A 17408-nucleotide genomic window follows, 5' to 3' on the forward strand; every position below is an offset into this window, starting at 1 on the left:
TGATCGCCAACATCAACTCCACCCATATTCTGATTATAATCAATTACTACTGTTGGTTTTACACATTTTTGTCCGATATATCGGTTTGTTTTCTCCGTTTCAGCAAATTCTAAGCTATGCATAGTTGTTAGTAAAACGACATCTTTTCTATCTTTCCATTTTATTCATATCTCTTGTAGAATATCGCGTAATAATTCGCGCTTGGTGATAGAAGATAGCCGCAGCGCGCGGATTAATTTGCGCTTGGATACAAATGAGTTAATGTATTACACGTCTTATAGAATATTGTAATGTGTTATATTAAACATAATTCTATGAAATACAATTTATTTAAGTGAATGTTGATAAATTAGGTAATATGACTTTTTATTTATAAAAATTGTTTATAATTACAGAACATTTTTTTATCAGTAAAGAAGTCGGTTTTTTTTTAATAAAACATTTTTCTTTTTAATTTGAAGTTATTTTCCAAAAACGAATTTCTCTGTCACTTGTCGCACAGACATATGGTAATTTATAATGACACGTTATTCCACCTATTAATTTAACTTGCCCACAAATTATTTCTTGTTCAGTTTTTATATTTGTAACCTTTAATAAATTATCTGGTCTGCCTATACTTGCTACAAAATTTTCATAGCCAAGGAAGAACTTTACTATTAAACCTCCTTCAATGTGAAGAGGTTTTGATTCTAAAGGTGGACTGAAAGTAACAAAAATTATAACAAAATATATTACAATTATTTTGCTCATTGGTTAATTTTTAAATTTATTTTGCAGTGCATTACCTAGGTTTGGATATATCCCATAAAATTAGCTTTCCAGCTGCTATAGCTGCAACTTTTAATGGGTTGGGTCCCCAGTCAATAGACATTAAGGGAACAATATCTGTATCTAAAGACATAATTGCTTGCTGACTGCGTACATCATACATATGAATCAATCCACTTTTTTCACCAACAAGGAGCTTGCCAGATTTTTCAAGATGAAAACTCACACTCATTCCTGGAGATGTTAAGTAAAATGTAGATATACATTTTTCATCTTCTTTTACAGCCCAAAGTTTACAAGTATGATCATCAGACACAGAAGCCAATAATTCACCTTCGGTTTCATAACAAATTGAATTTATATAATCCTTGTGTCCTTCCATCTTGTATTAAAAGAAATGTCAATAAATTGATTCATACAGAATAAGTTGCATTTATTATAATTCTTTAATCTCACCTGGCATACAGTATTTTCATTCAGATCACTGCTATATAATCTTATTTTAAAATCTGCTCCAGCAACACAGAACATTAAAACTTTAGGTACAACACTCAAGGAGGTTTCTGGACTCCAAGCAATAGCATGTGGTCTAGTATCATGACGAAATGTTCTAAAAGGTTTATAAGCAATATCTTCCACTGTTTCATCCTCATCCTTATTATACAATAATAATAATAATAGTTATTATTTATTTAAAAATAATGTTTTTCTTGCAATCTTATTATATTCCATGACTGTTATTTTTTGCAATGATTAACGTTTTCATAAAACTAAAACATATATTCTGAACATCTATGACTGTTTTTCAGAGATAATAAATAAAATTTCACTATACTATTTTATTTTCTCATTCATGTATTTTTATATCCAATTAGAAGGTAAATTGTAGATTATATCTTTTTTAATTTTTTGTCATAAAAAATAATTTTCATAAAATATCAAACAGGTATATTATGTAAATTTTGTAAATTGAAATACCCAATAATACACGTATAATGAAACTCAATGACTTTACCTGAAATTTAATAGTACCGATGACAATTTCTTCGGCTAAAGCGACACAAATTAGATGTTGAGACCATTCGTAAGGAGATAACTCAACGCAATATATCTGTTTAGAAAAATGCAACTGATATGTAGGTGGTGTAGTTAAAGCTTCGTCCATCGTGTATTCGTATTCGTATTATTCCCTTCAATATAAGAGATGAGCTCGTGTTATGATCAACAAGAAATCACCGGCATAACCTATAAAACTTTTTCGCTGGATTGTATTAATTCGGAGATTGCAACGAAGAAAATATCAACAAATATATATGAAAGGTAAATGATCATAACAAATCTCTTTCTTGGTTCATTAATATTTTTATACTATTATTACGGTATATAACATTCCATTGTAATTGGAATTGCAATTCATATAAACATAAAAAACATGCACGCGCGCTACAAGATGAGGTTAGGTCGAATTTAAACTATCTAGAGGGCAGTACGTATTTTACGTATGCTATATGTAATCGTTCAACGTGCCGCATATCCCTCAGTAAGCGAACTTATTTAACTAAATATAAGATCACCGCTTGTTCACGCCGCGAGTTTTTGATTCAATAATTGACCATCAGATATGAATTGACAAGCCGTATTAACAGAACTTTTGCCAAACGTGTATCTTCGATCCGTCTCGATCTACGATCGCGTTACGAGGTAGGTACCTTCTGTCAGGGCATGCTTACCAGGGCATACTACACATACTTTACAAGCTGGTTCACCTCGTGCTTTTCTTGCATTGTAATTACACAATTTCACATCATCTAATTTCTTTCTAAATTTTTCATAGTACCTGTAAACTTTTATAGCACGTGTGAAGCTACGATATCTTTTATCAAACACATTTCTGTTTGCTTCGTTTCCGAATTTAAATTTTCAGAATGTTATTTTACGAAATTTAATTGTTTTTCTCATGATCTTATTTTTTTTTATAATTTCAATATTTTGACAAAAATTTTTAGAATGTTTATGACTATCACGTTTGCCGTCATTAAAAATTATTTTACCTTGATATATTGTATTTATAAAAGTGTCTCAAATGATAGAAAAAAGTATTAATGAATTTTATCATTTGGAGTAGAAATAGATAATATATTTTACACATATGCTTCAAAGTTCAAGTATTTGATCACTAATTGTACTTTTTATATATAAGTTCACATTAAATTTATATCATATAAAACTCATGTATATATATTGTATGTACATGTTGATATAAATTGAAACAAAAAAGTATGAAATGATAAAAACCTATATTATGCTTTTTCTATTTTTATATCCAAAATTTAATAAAAAATACAAATAACTATTACTTTCAATTATAGTGCAATAAGCAGGAATGGAGTTCGGAGTAGGTAATGTTGCCCAAATATCAGCAGAACTTGCTCAAGTAGTGGAGGTGATGATGTCACCAAATGTTCCACAACAGCAACGTTTGGAAGTATATAATGCTTGTGAACGATTTAAGGAATCATCTCCTTTATGTGCACAATGTGGATTATACCTAGCTCAGAGAGTTCCAAATAGAAGTTCAGTGGTTAGGCATTTTGGATTACAGCTTATGGAACATTGTATTAAATATAGATGGACGCAAATATCTCAATCAGAAAAAATATTTATTAAGGAGAATGCAATGAAATTACTTCAAGAAGGTACAGAACCATTATTACAAGAGGAAGCTCATATTAAAGATGCACTATCTCGTGTTGTGGTAGAAATGATAAAGAGGGAATGGCCACAACAATGGCCTACATTGCTTGCTGAACTTAGTCAAGCTTGTACAAGGGGTGAAAGTCAAACTGAATTAGTTCTTCTGGTGTTTTTGAGACTCGTAGAGGATGTTGCACTTTTACAAACATTAGAATCTAATCAAAGAAGAAAGGATATATATCAAGCACTTAACACAAATATGGCTGAAATTTTTAGCTTTTTTTTAAGATTAATGGAACAACATTTTTCAGAATTTCAAAAAACGAATAGTTTAGGTTGTACTTCTGAAGCAGCAGCACATAGTAAAGTTGTACAGGTAAATTTGTTGTGAGGTTATTTATGTCTTTCCGATCAATGTTTGTAATTGTATATATTTTTAATTATATATTTAATCATTTTTCTGTGATATAGGTAGTACTGTCTACGTTAACTGGTTTTGTAGAATGGATTTCAATTACTCATGTTATGGCAGAAGATGGTAGATTATTACAAATATTATGTCTCTTATTGGGAGATCCAATATTTCAATGCTCGGCAGCTGAATGTTTATTACAAATTGTAAACCGTAAAGGGAAAGCCGAAGACAGAAAACAATTAATGATTTTATTTTCTGAAGATGCTTTGAGATATATTTATACAGCAGCGACTGCAGCATCGCCTGTCACTGAAACAAATGAATTTCATGAAAACCATTATTTATTTTTAAAAAAGCTGACACAAGTAAATTGCAACTTATCATAAAACATATTGTTATTTATATGTAGACGCAATGAAAAATGTTAATTTTTAATTTAGGTGCTAACTGGAATGGCAACTCAACTTTGTACACTTTGGGGTAAAGATGATAGTTCCAGCATTCGACCAACACATTTCAACATATTTTTAGATACTGTGTTGACATTTACTATGTATTCAAGTTTGACATTAACGCATATGGCAAATGTAATCTGGATAATGCTGTTTAAACATGAACAGATAAAACAAGATCAATTATTGTTAACTTACATACCAAAATATGTAGAAAATACAGCTCCAAAATTAATAAAAGTAGCATATCCCCAAGGTAGACAAGCTAATGGAATGAGCGCATATTGTCTCGCGGATTATGATTCAGTGGAAGAGTTCAATGTCTTTCTTCATCGATTCAGAACCGATTTATTGGAAGGATTTCGACAAGCCACGATGGTAGCGCCTCTGGTAACATTTACGTACGTACAACAGTGGTTAACAGCCAAAATAACAAAGGGAATGGCAGATCTTCGATGTCAAAGTGACCAAAATGATCCACAATACCTTGAATGGGAAGCTCTTGCACAAGCCTTGGATTCTGTTGTATCCAGAATTCTTTTAATCAACGAACGACCAAGTGTACAAACTGGTCTTCAATTGTTAGAATTATGCCTTGGTTATTCTCCACAAGATCCTTGGTTACTATCTGCATTACTTTCCTGCATCAGTGCTCTCTTCGTGTTCTTATCTATGTCAACTGGTTCAATGGCTATGCCAGGAGTTGCTATCCTACCCAGAGTCCTGGAGAAGATCTTTGCTGCTCTGATATTTGAAGCACCTGGTGAAACAAAAGGTACTCGATCTAGAGCAGCAAAGAATGTAAGACGACATGCGGCGAGTCTCATGGTTAAAATTAGTCTGAAATATCCATTACTACTCCTCCCAGTTTTTGAACAAATACATACGATGGTTCGGGGTTTAGCGAGAGAACCTAGTCCTTTATCTAAGATGGAAACTACCTTGCTTTATGAAGCATTGTTGTTGATATCGAATCATTTCTGTGATTACGAAAGACAGACTAGATTCGTTGCAGAAATAATTGGTGATGCATCAGCGAAGTTTATCGCGCTCGGATCTGAACCGTTTAAAGGGCCACTTGAATTAATGAGATTCGTAGGTTTAGACAGACCACCGGTTGAGAATATTGCGGAAGACCCGGCAGGACAGAATCGAAGCAATTTAATGATATGTATTTGTACAATACTGTGTGTCGTAAAAAGGTGCTCCATCCCCGATGATCCAGATCGCGCTGCAAGAGGCAGTTTTGTAGCCGCGCTCAGCGAAAGTGGGAATCCGGTATATAGAAATCCTGCTACACCACATGTAATTCCTGTACTGCCAACACTTTTTGCATTGCTCAGAACAATGAATGCTCTATTCATACCTACTGCTTTAGCAGCTTTATCAGAGGTAATAAAGACACTAATGATAAATATTTTTCTTTTATTTTATTTTATTGAGTAATTTCATAGAGGAATATCCAATGTTTTTTATATATTTTTATTAGGGATATAAAAATGCTCATGAATTATTAGAAGCAGAAAAAGCAAACCTGTTAGGTTTAAATGTAACAAATGATAATGAACGAGCTTCTGAACCTGATCAGTCTTCATTTACGGCTTTAGTTCGAATGCAATCGTTTCTTACTACTATTCATGATTCGTGTTATCACATGTTAGGAAGTGGATGTCACATGATTGGAAGAGATTTCTATCAATTACCTGGTTTAGCACCAGCTCTCATCAATTCAGTTTTTTCTAATATGGAGGTAACTTTTCTTATATTTTTTTCTTATACTATAACTAACAATATAATTATTTATCCTGTATCCTAATGACAGCTGTATGTGTTTCTTTCAGATGATTCCAGATTATAGATTGCGACCAATTATACGCGTATTCATGAAACCATTCGTATATTCCTGTCCACCTGCATTTTACGAAAGCGTTCTTGTACCCGTATTGGCTCATGTTTCTACGCATAGTACGATCTTTTTATCTTCTTATTATCACATATATTTTTATACTATAATTACTCTTAATTTAAATCATTTTTTTACAGTGTGCCAAAGGTTAAGCGCAAAATGGCAGTACATCGCACACCTCTACGAATCTGGTGGTTTGGACGAAGAAAATACAGATACACAAGAAGTTATTACTGATATGCTAAATCGAAATTTGACGAGAGATTTTGTAGACGTGTTGAAAGTAGCTCTTGTTGGTGGTGCTGCTTGTGATGCAACGCCTCCTGACACAATGGAACAAGATAGCAGTGGCATGGCTATAGATCCTCCTTTGTCACGTGGAAATGGTATAGTTGCCGAAGTTGTTAGTGAATTGGGAGCTGTTGTTCTTCGGCATCCATCTACGTGCCACAGTGTTGTCCTATGCGTTTTAGGGTAATCCAATGTCTTATTTGATATTTAATCTATAGTAGAATTAATTTTAAGTGAAATCCTATTGCTACACCTAGGGCTTTAGCTTGGAACGATTCAAATGCTAGTCTAAAGGCTACGATATTAACTGCACCAGTTGTACGAGCATTGGCAGGTGATGGCAGTTTAACGCCTGCTATGGCTGCTCATATTATGGTAGCTATTCTTCAAGGTTTACAACTTCACGGACAACACGAAGCAAATCAAGGTTCTCTTATTACTTTGGGTGCACAAGTCTACGAATGTTTACGACCTAAATTCCCCACTATTATCGAAGTAATGCAGCAAATTCCGGGTGTTAATCCTACGGATTTGCAACGTTTCGACGAAAAGATGGCTGTAGTTAGTACTAAAGGAAATAAAGTTGAGAAAGGAAAGAAAGATCTTTTTAAGAAAATTACAAATCAGGTAAGATTTACATATTAAAAATAGAAATAGTGTACTGAAGGGTATACAGGATGCTGCATGTCCATAGAACTGGGCTGGGCTGTAGTTCTGATTTCGTTGAAGATAGAGAAAAATTAAATGCCATGATAAAATCTATGTTTGCTACTCACTTTTTTTTAAGCATACAATAATGCACGGGGAAAGTGCAGTTGCATTTTTTTAATGGGTCTCTATAATTTTTGGTTAATCATTATGAACCTCTGCAAAAAGGTATTATACTTGGGTTGAAAAATGCTGAGTTTAAAAGATATTTCAATTTCACCTTTACCACATTTAGTGTATGAAAGGCAAGGAAAACATAAACACAAGCCTTCCATTGTTTTTCCTTGTTTCTCATATGCAGTTTTTCACCTAAGGACCTGAATACTTTCTTGTAGGGAATTAGAAAATGCATCAGATGGTTAATGAAAAATTATGGAGTTTCATTTAAAAAAGGACTGCAATTGCACTTTCCTGATGCATCGTTGCATACAAAAAACAAGTGAGTATCTGCATAGCATAGTATACCTGAGTAGGTACTACATAAATCATATCATATCAGTTGGGTGATTCACCCTGTATATCGTACAATATTCGTTACAGCTTATTGGTCGAAGTGTTGGTCAATTGTTTCGTAAGGAAGTTAAGATAGACAATTTACCACGTATAGAAATTTTTGGAAAGCAACAAGCGGTACACGTAGATGTGATCGAGAATTCGACTGAAAGCGGGTTTGCGGCTCTATTTGCAGGACCTACGTAGCAGAAACTCTATTTAGATGACCATACTGCATGCATATGGTCTGAATTAATAAATAGTAATAAACTATCGTGAAAACGATTTCCTACAAAAAAAGATTGAATTATATACATAAGGGAATCCTATACCTAAAATAAGAGGACTTCATAAAATAAGTTTGTTTTAACTAGATATTTGTTTTTAAATTATTCATAAAATTGGACGCGCGCATACACAGTCTTGCGATGAAAGTGTTACACTTAACAACTTTACTTATGTACTGAATAATGAATAAAATGAAAAGAAAATACGCTTACGTGCGCGTTCAATGTCGATTGTGAATAGTTTGTAAAAAGAAGAGAAGAAGAAAAGTCAAAAAGACAGCAATCAATTTTATTTACGAAGTTCTCTTATTTTTAATTCGGGACTACAATACACAGAAAACTTTGTGTTTCTCGAATATCCAGGGTGTGCGCGCGTGCGTGCGTGTGTATGTATGTATTGTATGCGTGATGCGTGTCCATACGCACGTGTAATATAAGAAGATATTTGTTGTTAAAGAAGAACATTCAGCACTTATGATAAGACAAATTACAAACAAATCTAAATAGATTATCGAATAATTGTATATTAAGTCTTACGCATTTATTACTATTTCTTTGGATTTACAAATTTTTTGTAATAATGTAAAACAGGATGGTTTTCCACAATCACGCAATGTAATACAGTTTTGTAAACGATATTTTGCTAATGTATAATACAAAGGTTGTTGATTTATATAAAACAATTTTACGATTTGGTACAAAAATTTATATTCGAACTGATTATAATTGTTTTTAATCAGAAGCAAAATGTGTATGTTTCTCAGCACATTTTAAAAGTGCTGTTTCATATGGATTTAGTTGTAAAAACTTTATTTGGGCATTTCAAAAGCATACATAAAGTAAGCTTCATTTAAGATGATATTTAATAATAGAATGATCTTTTGTTCGGCTCATGTTACCAGCATTAAATGCGACTTTTATTTATCCTTTGAAATTGAAAATAATGCAGCATTTCAGATACTTATATGTAAATTGAATGTAATATTTCCAGATTTCGTTGTTACTTTTTAATTATTTTAGTTAATTTTATTTTATTATTGTGAATAATGCAGCATTGTAGCTATCGCATAAAAATGGATTAGTACTTTACATGATTTCCATTACACGTCAAAAATAACGACGATACTTTACATAAAATTATAGATACTAATAATCATTTAATACGTGACAATCATATCACGGATTCAGAAGTAACATGACGAAGATTAACAAAAAATGAAGTACTATCGCGATAGAGACTGTGCTATTTAAAAGATTTATAATGCTAGGCATAGACAAAATTTTAAACGACACCAGAGTTTTTCGTTAATTCGATGTATTTGAATGATAGTTCAAATACGAAAATTTAATATTAAATTATATCTTGTTATATATAAATACGGTCAATTTGCGTATCGTATTAACATCACATATGTTATAAAATAAAATTCATAAAGAACTATATTTTCCAACAAAATACTATTTAATATAAATAGAATACAAGTTTTTAATCGATTTCAAATTTTATTACTAGTTGAACTAATTATCGCTTTAGAGTTTAACAATTTTTCTCCAATATACGCGATAGTACGCACATTAAGATAACAATAAAATTAATATACTTTGCCTATCAATACTCCATTAATTTGCTTACACCTGTAATTATAATTTCGTGAAGATTGCAAGATCTGTTAACACGTTTCAACATAAGTACGAATAAGACAATGCCAGAGTCCAACACACATTTTGTAATTTTTATACATATGTATGTATGCGCCTACAGAAATGAGACATTGAAAGGGGTTCATGTATTAAATTTCTAAAAATTGTCTGAAGTACAACTGCAGTCAAATGCCGAAAATATTTCACTATTTTTATATCGTCTTATATACCTTTTTACCGATATTTAAAAGAAAAGGAAAGAAAGAAAGAGAAAATAAAATAAAATATTAGATTAAAGAATGACGGAATGATAATTTATAAAGTACGATTTTATTATTGATGCGGTAGTCCATGCAGCAAATCCTGAAACAATGTTACGACAAGAGATATTTCTACTGTAGTGAATTAATTTCTACTGTAAGTTCAACTAAAATAGAAGCTTTGCATGGAATCATTGAGTACTAACAATAAGTTTTCGAGAACCATAGCAATCTTAAAACAGATTTCTTTTGAATATACTATCTATCGTGCGAAAAATTAACGAGAAACAATATATGTATACCGAACGAGTGCTTGTAGCTAGAACAAGTATAGAAGCTGTATTATAATGTTTAAAATGAAGAAATAAGTCTTGAAGAATGTTTTAAGATTCTCGAGATACTTCAATATAATATTCATACTTCGCAAATGATTTGACATATTTTCATGTTTAAATATAAATAGTTCTGATCTGTTATTCACGTTATGAAAGGAACCAAGTCGTATAATCTTATATGAATCAGAAGGATTAATGAAAGAAAATATTAGAAAGCTTTTTACGATGATAACTAATAGTTACCTAATAAGTCGCACATTTTATATTAGGAACTGTTGACAACGACCAAGCTCGGTCACTTCATATAACGTTCATCCGCTCATTCGCATAGTTCGTTCGTACATTCAGCACATAAACAATGAAGATGCGTACTATATTTGTCTCGATAGATTTTTCGCAACAATTGTTAAGACAAAATTTCATTTCTTCAAAACGATTTGATTTTGTACTTTTTTTTTTTTTATAAAGATAGGTTTTGGTAGATCTCGCATCTGATGCTCTTAAATTATGTAAAAAAATACAGTGAATATTTCGTTAAGAATAAATATCTTTAATGAGCGAGCAATTAAAGAGTAAGGTACGTTTTTAACGTGTGTAACGTCGACGGTACATTATACCGTAAAAATTCATACAATTCTTAACGAGATCGAAATATCGCTAAAAGCCTGATCTGGAAAAGATCATATGCTCGATATAAGTGTAACGTGCAAACGATTAAATTTATAAACAATCGACTCTTCCCGTCATTAGGGATTCAAAAACTGTTAAGTGTTTGTCGTTGTATTAATATCGCCTTTTTCCCCTATTAATAAAAACACATCCATATTATCTTTTCCTTTAACATAGACTTGGCCACGTGGTTCGAACTCGTATCGTTCCGAGAGTATATCTAAGGAGTTCTTGGCCACTTGTATTCTTCCAGCGACTCCAGTCGAATCCATTCTAGATGCTATATTTACAGCGTCACCCCAGATATCATAGTACAACTTTGTTGCCCCGATCACTCCAGCAGTTACGTCGCCATAATTAAAGCCAATTCTCAAGATTAATTTAAAACCTAGCAATTCTCGATTGAAATCGTTTATTACTTTATGCATCGCCATGGCAAAATTTATTAATTGAAACAGATGCATATATTCATGTTCACTTTGTTGCCTAACTTGTGGGTTTAAACCGCTTGCTGCCATAAATGTGCTACCGATAGTTTTAATCTTCTCTACGTTCGAGAATTCTGGCTTTTCCAACAACTCGTCAAAGTCACCAATAAGTTCGTTAAGCACACGCAAATATTCTTTTCCACCCAAATAAGATTCATCATAGAGTTCATTAAAGTTTACTATACTTGCAAAAATAATTCCTACAGCTTTATGATTTTGTGAATATTTAGCAGTGGTTTTTAATTGATCAGCAACATATTTTGGTATAATGTTGTGTAAAAGCCAATCGGCTTGATTTTTCATAGATTGTACACGGCTTTTGTCTCGTGCGGCTACCGCGTTTCCGTGAAAGCTTAATCGATAACTAATTTCAAATTCACGATTTAAAAACCAAACTAACAAAAGTAAAAGTATCAGATCTAAAAAAATCTCGGAATTGTATAATCTTTTATGATATCTGATTTCTGCCTCTCTTAATCTCATAAAGACGAGCTTCGTTGTGGAATTTAATAACAAATCAGAAGTATTATCGAATCCTTTTTTAGCCATAATTTCGTTAAATTGATTGCTGATTAAGCCAATGGCACGTTTGTTTATCATGGCTTGTGAGTAATTGAGCGAGTTATTAATGAATTGATTACCGAGATTTTCTTGATCATATATTACATGATGCATTACAAGATAAAGAAACAATACACCCATGAATGTTACCAAGAAATTTTTCATCCAACAATTGAGTTGCGTGAAATTACAAAAATGAACTATACCAACAACGATTAAGTAACCATAATAATATTCAAAATTGTTCAAATTATGAAAGTTACTGCACGTATAATTGAGAAGAATTGACGTGATCGGTAAGCCGACAAGAATTGCACCGCATATATGCCAAGGGTACCATTGTGAAAAGAATTTGAATATTCGCTGTGTCACCGTTGCATGAACCATATCCGGATATAAAAGTTGACGAACACAAAGCAACACCGCTATAATTTGAATGGTAGCAGCAGATACAAAAAAAATTATATAATATAACGTTGGATAGCAAATTAAAAAGAGCGATACTGTAACGGCAGTATAAACCAACGCCGATATCAGAATATCAAAGTATGTATTGAATCTCGAGGTAGCCAGAGTAGGTGGATTTCCACTGATACATTCGCTAACCTTATGAGCATTTTCTCTATACTCTTTTTCCATTTCTTTGTTCTTGAAAAAGAGTGTCATACTCGAAAGTGGAGGTTTCACGAAGTATGATCGTTGAGAACTTACATTATCTTGAACGCACCTTCGTGAAAAATAAAATCATACGAACTATAATATAATTTTTAAACCTATAAAGTGAAGTTGTTTTACCTACCTGATTAACTGTAGGTCAGATTGTTTTCTTAATTTGTGAAAACATGCACCAAAGGTATCCGTGACTGCTGGAGGAAATGGATAGGGTGGTACTGAAGACGACGGCTCGTGAACAGAGTTTAATGTCGAACTAGAAGTATAATAGCCACTCACTCTGTGTGCTAATAAATCTCCTTGAGCCATGCCGTTCATCAAAAATAACTAAAATATGAAAATTAACTGCAGGAGGAAAGGGAACATGCTGACTATTATTGAAACTTTATTGTATTGAAGTATCTCTAATATAATTTCTATCATTAATTATAAGTTGTACCTGCTGCTGTATACTACTACGTCTGCTATTACTTCTAATTCCGGAATCTTTCCTACTGCACATAGAAGAGGCACGACTGAGTGGCTCTTGACCAGACAATAAAGGACTAGAAGGTACAGGATTTGGATCCATTTCAATCTCATTTTGAGACGTATTCTGTAAAGAAATACAACTTATATACGAATGAGATAATGCAGCTGAAAACTAAAGCAAAATCTTTTATCGACACGATTTTGACCTGCCTAAATCCATTGCGATCTTCGTATGATTGAGATTCAATTTTTGATTTGTCGACAATAATTGCTTTGGGTTCTTCCATTTCTAAAGGTGTCATTTCCTCGGTAGTTCGTTGTCGTTGTAAATATTTCCACGGCTTGTTTCGCGCTTTTTTCTTTCCATAACTGGCAACAGATATCGGACTTTTATTTGCGTTCCCCTTTTCATCTGCGGTATCAGTATCTCCGTTTTCGGAATCTAGAATACTTGGCAAAGAATTTGCTTTCATTCTATAATTACTTGTATTAGTAACCATATGGAGGTAATGATATTTGGATTTAGATTGACTATTACAAGAGGCCAGACGATGACGCGATTGCATCAAAGGCGATATACTTGTCGGAGATGTAATATTCATAATGAACTGATTGGTGAAATCTGATTTTCGGCCTTTAATAAAATAAGTTTTAATACCTGCAATATGATACATATTTCTAGAAAGTTTTATATGATTAAGTACACTCAGACAACTTTTCTATGCATAGGAGTTTTCTACTCCTATATAATAATAATGTCAATACCATTTATTAAATCCCCTTCCTCCGTAATATATCGATCATCGAGGAAATTTAATGTTTTTTCACTTAGGTGAACTCTTCCTGGTTTTCCCGTGCTTTCTAGTTTGTTTGCTAGAGTTACATCATTAGACCAAACATCAAATTTAAATCTTTTAGTACCTACTATTCCACAGAGTACAGTTCCAGTATGCACTCCGACTCTCATATTAACGCCTTCTCTTCTCTCAATATCAAACTGTTTTATAGCTTCTATCATGGCTGTAAAAACACACATTAATTATTTTTCATATAAATGTTTCATTTCTATAATTCAATAAAAAAGGAAGAAAATATACCTAATCCCATTTCAATACAACATTTTGCATGATCAGGCCTTGGTTCTGGGCATCCACTTACACAGTAATAACAATCTCCCAATGTAGAAATTTTCTCACATCCATGATGTTCACATAAATCATCAAATCTTTCAAAAAGATCATTTAAAATGCCTACCAACTCTTCTGCAGTCTTATTGGAACTCATTCGCGTAAACCCAACAATATCAGCGAATAGGATACTAACATTTTCCATTGAATGCATATTAAATGGTCGAAACAATGAGCGAATATCTGTATTATTGGACGGTATCGAACCTTTTTTTAAAGAATCCTCCCGTTCTCTTTCACGTTCACTTTCTGCCATTAACCAATCTGCAACTTTAGGCGGCATTACTGAGTGAATCATCTTCTCTTTAAGTTGTTTCTCCATTTCGAGCTGACGCCGGACCAACAGTGATTGCCCGACCTTCATAAAAGTACCACGCATCCTTACAAAAGTCATTATTAAAATATGTATACCTATCAGATGAATGCAGATCTGCATTAAGATTCTTATTCCAAGACTCGTAGAAAAATAATCGTCCGAAAATGATCGGTTAGATATGTTGCTACTTAACAAATAGTTTGACATTTCACCATTTTTATGAGTTAGTACACTTTCTTCAAATATCGAAGTTGCGTTGTTTACACCTTTCGAGACTAAATCATTAGACGAAGCATTTATGGTGGAATTAATACTAGCTATCGTTGATATTATAGTGGAATTTAAGTTCTTGAAAACATTGGTATCATTCAAAACTCCAGATATCCTTCCAATTATATTTTCTTGATTTGACTTTATTCCAAGAGCAGATAACAGTTTTGAATCCTGTGAATACGATACTAATTTCATACTTGCAGTTGTAGATTCGTTGTCACCGTGCATCACATTAGAAAATTGATTGATATTAAAGTTTTTCAGAGTGGCATCATTTTCTATCGAGGTATTTAATAAAATATATTTGCTAAAAAATTCTTCTCTTGCACTTTTTGTACCATATAGGTAAGCAGTCAAAAATTCAAATAGAAAAGAATAAACCATCGATATTCCCACACAAGCATATAGTGGCATTGGCAAGACAGTGTAAATCAATAACAAAATCTCAGAACAGAGTGCAAAATGTCCGACTAGAGTTAAGCCATCTATATAGGGTGGTACTATTGTGAGAAAAAGTAAAGACAGGATGCAAAGCATGGATGCAACTCCTAATGAAATTGGTAACACATAACTTTTATAATAATCACTATGTGTTAGATACAAGACTGCTGATACCATTGCTCCAATAGCAGTGAATACTGCTGCTATAGCTGGCCATGTTGTAGTATTGTATTCTGCTCCAATTACAACAAAATATGCCAGCCATGTTAAAGAAACCAGTAAAATATATGTTAGAGCATACCTAAAAAATAATATATATTAATATTTGCTTCTATGAATTTAACAAGTATACAACAGTGTATTATATACCGGAATCTTAATCTAATTTGTGGAAAGGCACTCCTTTTAAATTGTTCTTCAAGTATTTCTGAATCAAATCTAGGATTCCACCAAGATCTTGGGGCTGCACGTTCAAATGGTACTGGAAGGCTAATTCCACAACATCCAAGTCCTTGTCCACTGTGTGCCAAATATGTTTGTATATATGGTGCTAAAGATATATGAATTTCATCTGTAGCATCTTCGCTATCATCCTTAGCTCTTGTAAAACTAACAGATGAGCTTCGTTTTCGATTTAAAGGAGGAGTCATACTTGACATTTAAATTGCACTAAAACCATACAGAATCTAAATTTATATATATTATAAATATAAATTTATATATTAAAAATAAAACTAATTTTATTACAATATATGTATTTAAAAAAAAAGAAAATAAACACAATTACAACATTACAATTGTGACAATACAATTTAATAAATACATTATGATTTAATTTCATAGAAAATTATTGTTACAAAATAAAACATTATCTAAGAACATATTCTACTAATGTATTATTTTCTGTATTCTACTACAAAACAATGATTTCAAGTAACAATCAAATTTTTACATTTTTGCATTCTTCGTGATACAAATAAGCTTATAAAAATTATATTCCATATAGAATTTATACAATTATTAAGAAAAGGTGGTTATAGATCATTTCTTTCAAATGACAGCATGCTCTTTAACTTTATAACACTATGACATGATTCTTTAACAAAAATAAAGTACATGTATAATTATGATAACTTTAATACCAAGAAACTTACAGCCAGTCAATTCACCTTGATCACTGGCGAAATCGCCACAAAACTAAGAAAATCATCCTCCCCGCTGACATCGGAGGTTCTTCCTGAAATCAGCTCGCTTCAAAAAATGCCATTTTCATTCTTTTTGTTTGGTATTCTCAGCGTTACCGAGAAATATTAATATTATACGTATCAGTAACAGTTCAATCGAATTTTTCTTGTAATCAATTTATTATTGTGTATAATTAAAAATTATTGTTTAAACGTTTCGAATTTTCTCTTCCGTAATGCACCATGGCCATCTTGAATCTATCGATGACAGCGCCCACGATTAGAAAGCTCATGCGTTAAAAATTAACTCGTGCTTTACAGATAATAAGCTGAACTGAATGTACAGAGATTCGATATTCGATATGGGGAAATATTTACGCGAAGTTCAAGACATTGTTATGTAAGACATTGTAATGTATGTGCAACCTTAAATGATATAAAATTTATATAATAAATATATAATAATATATATATATATATATACAATACACAGTAACTACACAAACTATTTGTACATATCCTTATTTTTGTCAAGTATTACTAAATAATACGAAATTTAATATACTTGGATTTATAATTAATTGGTATTTTTATAGATACCATATATATATAGTATTATATATATAGTAAACATATGTATAATCTTCATAAAATACGAGAAAAGTGTAAATATAGAGAAATTCATTTTGTGTTTTTGTCATATTCAAAAAATATTCAAATACTTTGTTTCTTTCAGGTGGGGACGCCTATGGTGGATTTGAGATTTTAGAAGCTTTTGTAATCCAAGCTATGAAAGACTCTGAAATAAATAACTGTTTAAGACTGATGTAGTGTGACTAAATAAGAAGTCATGCCAAGAAAAATGTTTAAAAATCTGGTTTAGATAGAAATTTG

The 17408-nt window shown here is 32.1% G+C and overlaps 3 protein-coding genes across 6 annotated transcripts; 1 reads left to right on the forward strand and 2 right to left on the reverse strand.

Annotated features, from left to right (window-relative positions):
• Positions 1-349: 349 nt before the first annotated feature.
• Positions 350-2228, reverse strand: Nup37 (nuclear pore complex protein Nup37). The gene is made up of 4 exons (XM_072016659.1): positions 1787-2228; positions 1228-1425; positions 789-1153; positions 350-703 (listed from the first exon to the last, which is right to left on the reverse strand). Exons 1-4 carry the CDS (start codon positions 1934-1936, stop codon positions 451-453), a joined length of 966 nt encoding a protein of 321 aa, XP_071872760.1. The 5' UTR covers positions 1937-2228; the 3' UTR covers positions 350-450.
• A 47-nt stretch (positions 2229-2275) lies between these two features.
• Ranbp21 (exportin-5-like protein Ranbp21) lies at positions 2276-9105 on the forward strand. 2 transcript variants are annotated; one of them, XM_072016648.1, is made up of 9 exons: positions 2276-2556; positions 3141-3841; positions 3937-4245; positions 4321-5724; positions 5822-6082; positions 6174-6297; positions 6376-6712; positions 6787-7156; positions 7778-9105. In XM_072016648.1, the coding sequence occupies exons 2-9, from the start codon at positions 3155-3157 to the stop codon at positions 7934-7936; spliced, it is 3651 nt and encodes a 1216-aa protein (XP_071872749.1). In that variant the 5' UTR covers positions 2276-2556; positions 3141-3154; the 3' UTR covers positions 7937-9105. The 2 variants fall into 2 exon arrangements, with proteins under 2 accessions (XP_071872749.1, XP_071872748.1); XM_072016647.1 differs by having other exon boundaries at positions 2276-2472.
• On the reverse strand, positions 8536-16813 carry Ac13e (Adenylyl cyclase 13E). 3 transcript variants are annotated; one of them, XM_072016641.1, is made up of 8 exons: positions 16500-16810; positions 15700-15999; positions 14211-15631; positions 13879-14133; positions 13320-13771; positions 13082-13237; positions 12770-12969; positions 8536-12697 (listed from the first exon to the last, which is right to left on the reverse strand). In XM_072016641.1, the coding sequence occupies exons 2-8, from the start codon at positions 15987-15989 to the stop codon at positions 11017-11019; spliced, it is 4455 nt and encodes a 1484-aa protein (XP_071872742.1). In that variant the 5' UTR covers positions 15990-15999; positions 16500-16810; the 3' UTR covers positions 8536-11016. The 3 variants fall into 3 exon arrangements, with proteins under 3 accessions (XP_071872742.1, XP_071872741.1, XP_071872743.1); XM_072016640.1 differs by having other exon boundaries at positions 16485-16809; XM_072016642.1 differs by having other exon boundaries at positions 12528-12723; positions 16485-16813.
• Positions 16814-17408: the final 595 nt, after the last annotated feature.

This window comes from Bombus fervidus, chromosome 14 (genome assembly GCF_041682495.2).
Source record: "Bombus fervidus isolate BK054 chromosome 14, iyBomFerv1, whole genome shotgun sequence".
Lineage (NCBI taxonomy): Eukaryota > Metazoa > Arthropoda > Insecta > Hymenoptera > Apidae > Bombus > Bombus fervidus.

What these genes read in the sequence shown, in the direction of transcription:
- Ranbp21 (XM_072016648.1), top strand. Translation starts at nt 3,155, where the DNA reads ATGGAGTTCGGAGTAGGTAATGTTGCCCAAATATCAGCAGAACTTGCT. An exon ending in CACATAGTAAAGTTGTACAG is followed by an intron (nt 3,842 to 3,936) that starts GTAAATTTGTTG and finishes TCTGTGATATAG; the next exon opens with GTAGTACTGTCTACGTTAAC. An exon ending in GTTGTCCTATGCGTTTTAGG is followed by an intron (nt 6,713 to 6,786) that starts GTAATCCAATGT and finishes TGCTACACCTAG; the next exon opens with GGCTTTAGCTTGGAACGATT.
- Ac13e (XM_072016641.1), bottom strand. Translation starts at nt 15,989, where the DNA reads ATGTCAAGTATGACTCCTCCTTTAAATCGAAAACGAAGCTCATCTGTT. An exon ending in TTGTATTGAAATGGGATTAG is followed by an intron (nt 14,134 to 14,210) that starts GTATATTTTCTT and finishes GTGTTTTTACAG; the next exon opens with CCATGATAGAAGCTATAAAA. An exon ending in GTAGTAGTATACAGCAGCAG is followed by an intron (nt 12,970 to 13,081) that starts GTACAACTTATA and finishes TTCATATTTTAG; the next exon opens with TTATTTTTGATGAACGGCAT.
- Nup37 (XM_072016659.1), bottom strand. Translation starts at nt 1,936, where the DNA reads ATGGACGAAGCTTTAACTACACCACCTACATATCAGTTGCATTTTTCT. An exon ending in ATGAAAATACTGTATGCCAG is followed by an intron (nt 1,154 to 1,227) that starts GTGAGATTAAAG and finishes TTTTAATACAAG; the next exon opens with ATGGAAGGACACAAGGATTA. An exon ending in TGGGATATATCCAAACCTAG is followed by an intron (nt 704 to 788) that starts GTAATGCACTGC and finishes TGTTACTTTCAG; the next exon opens with TCCACCTTTAGAATCAAAAC.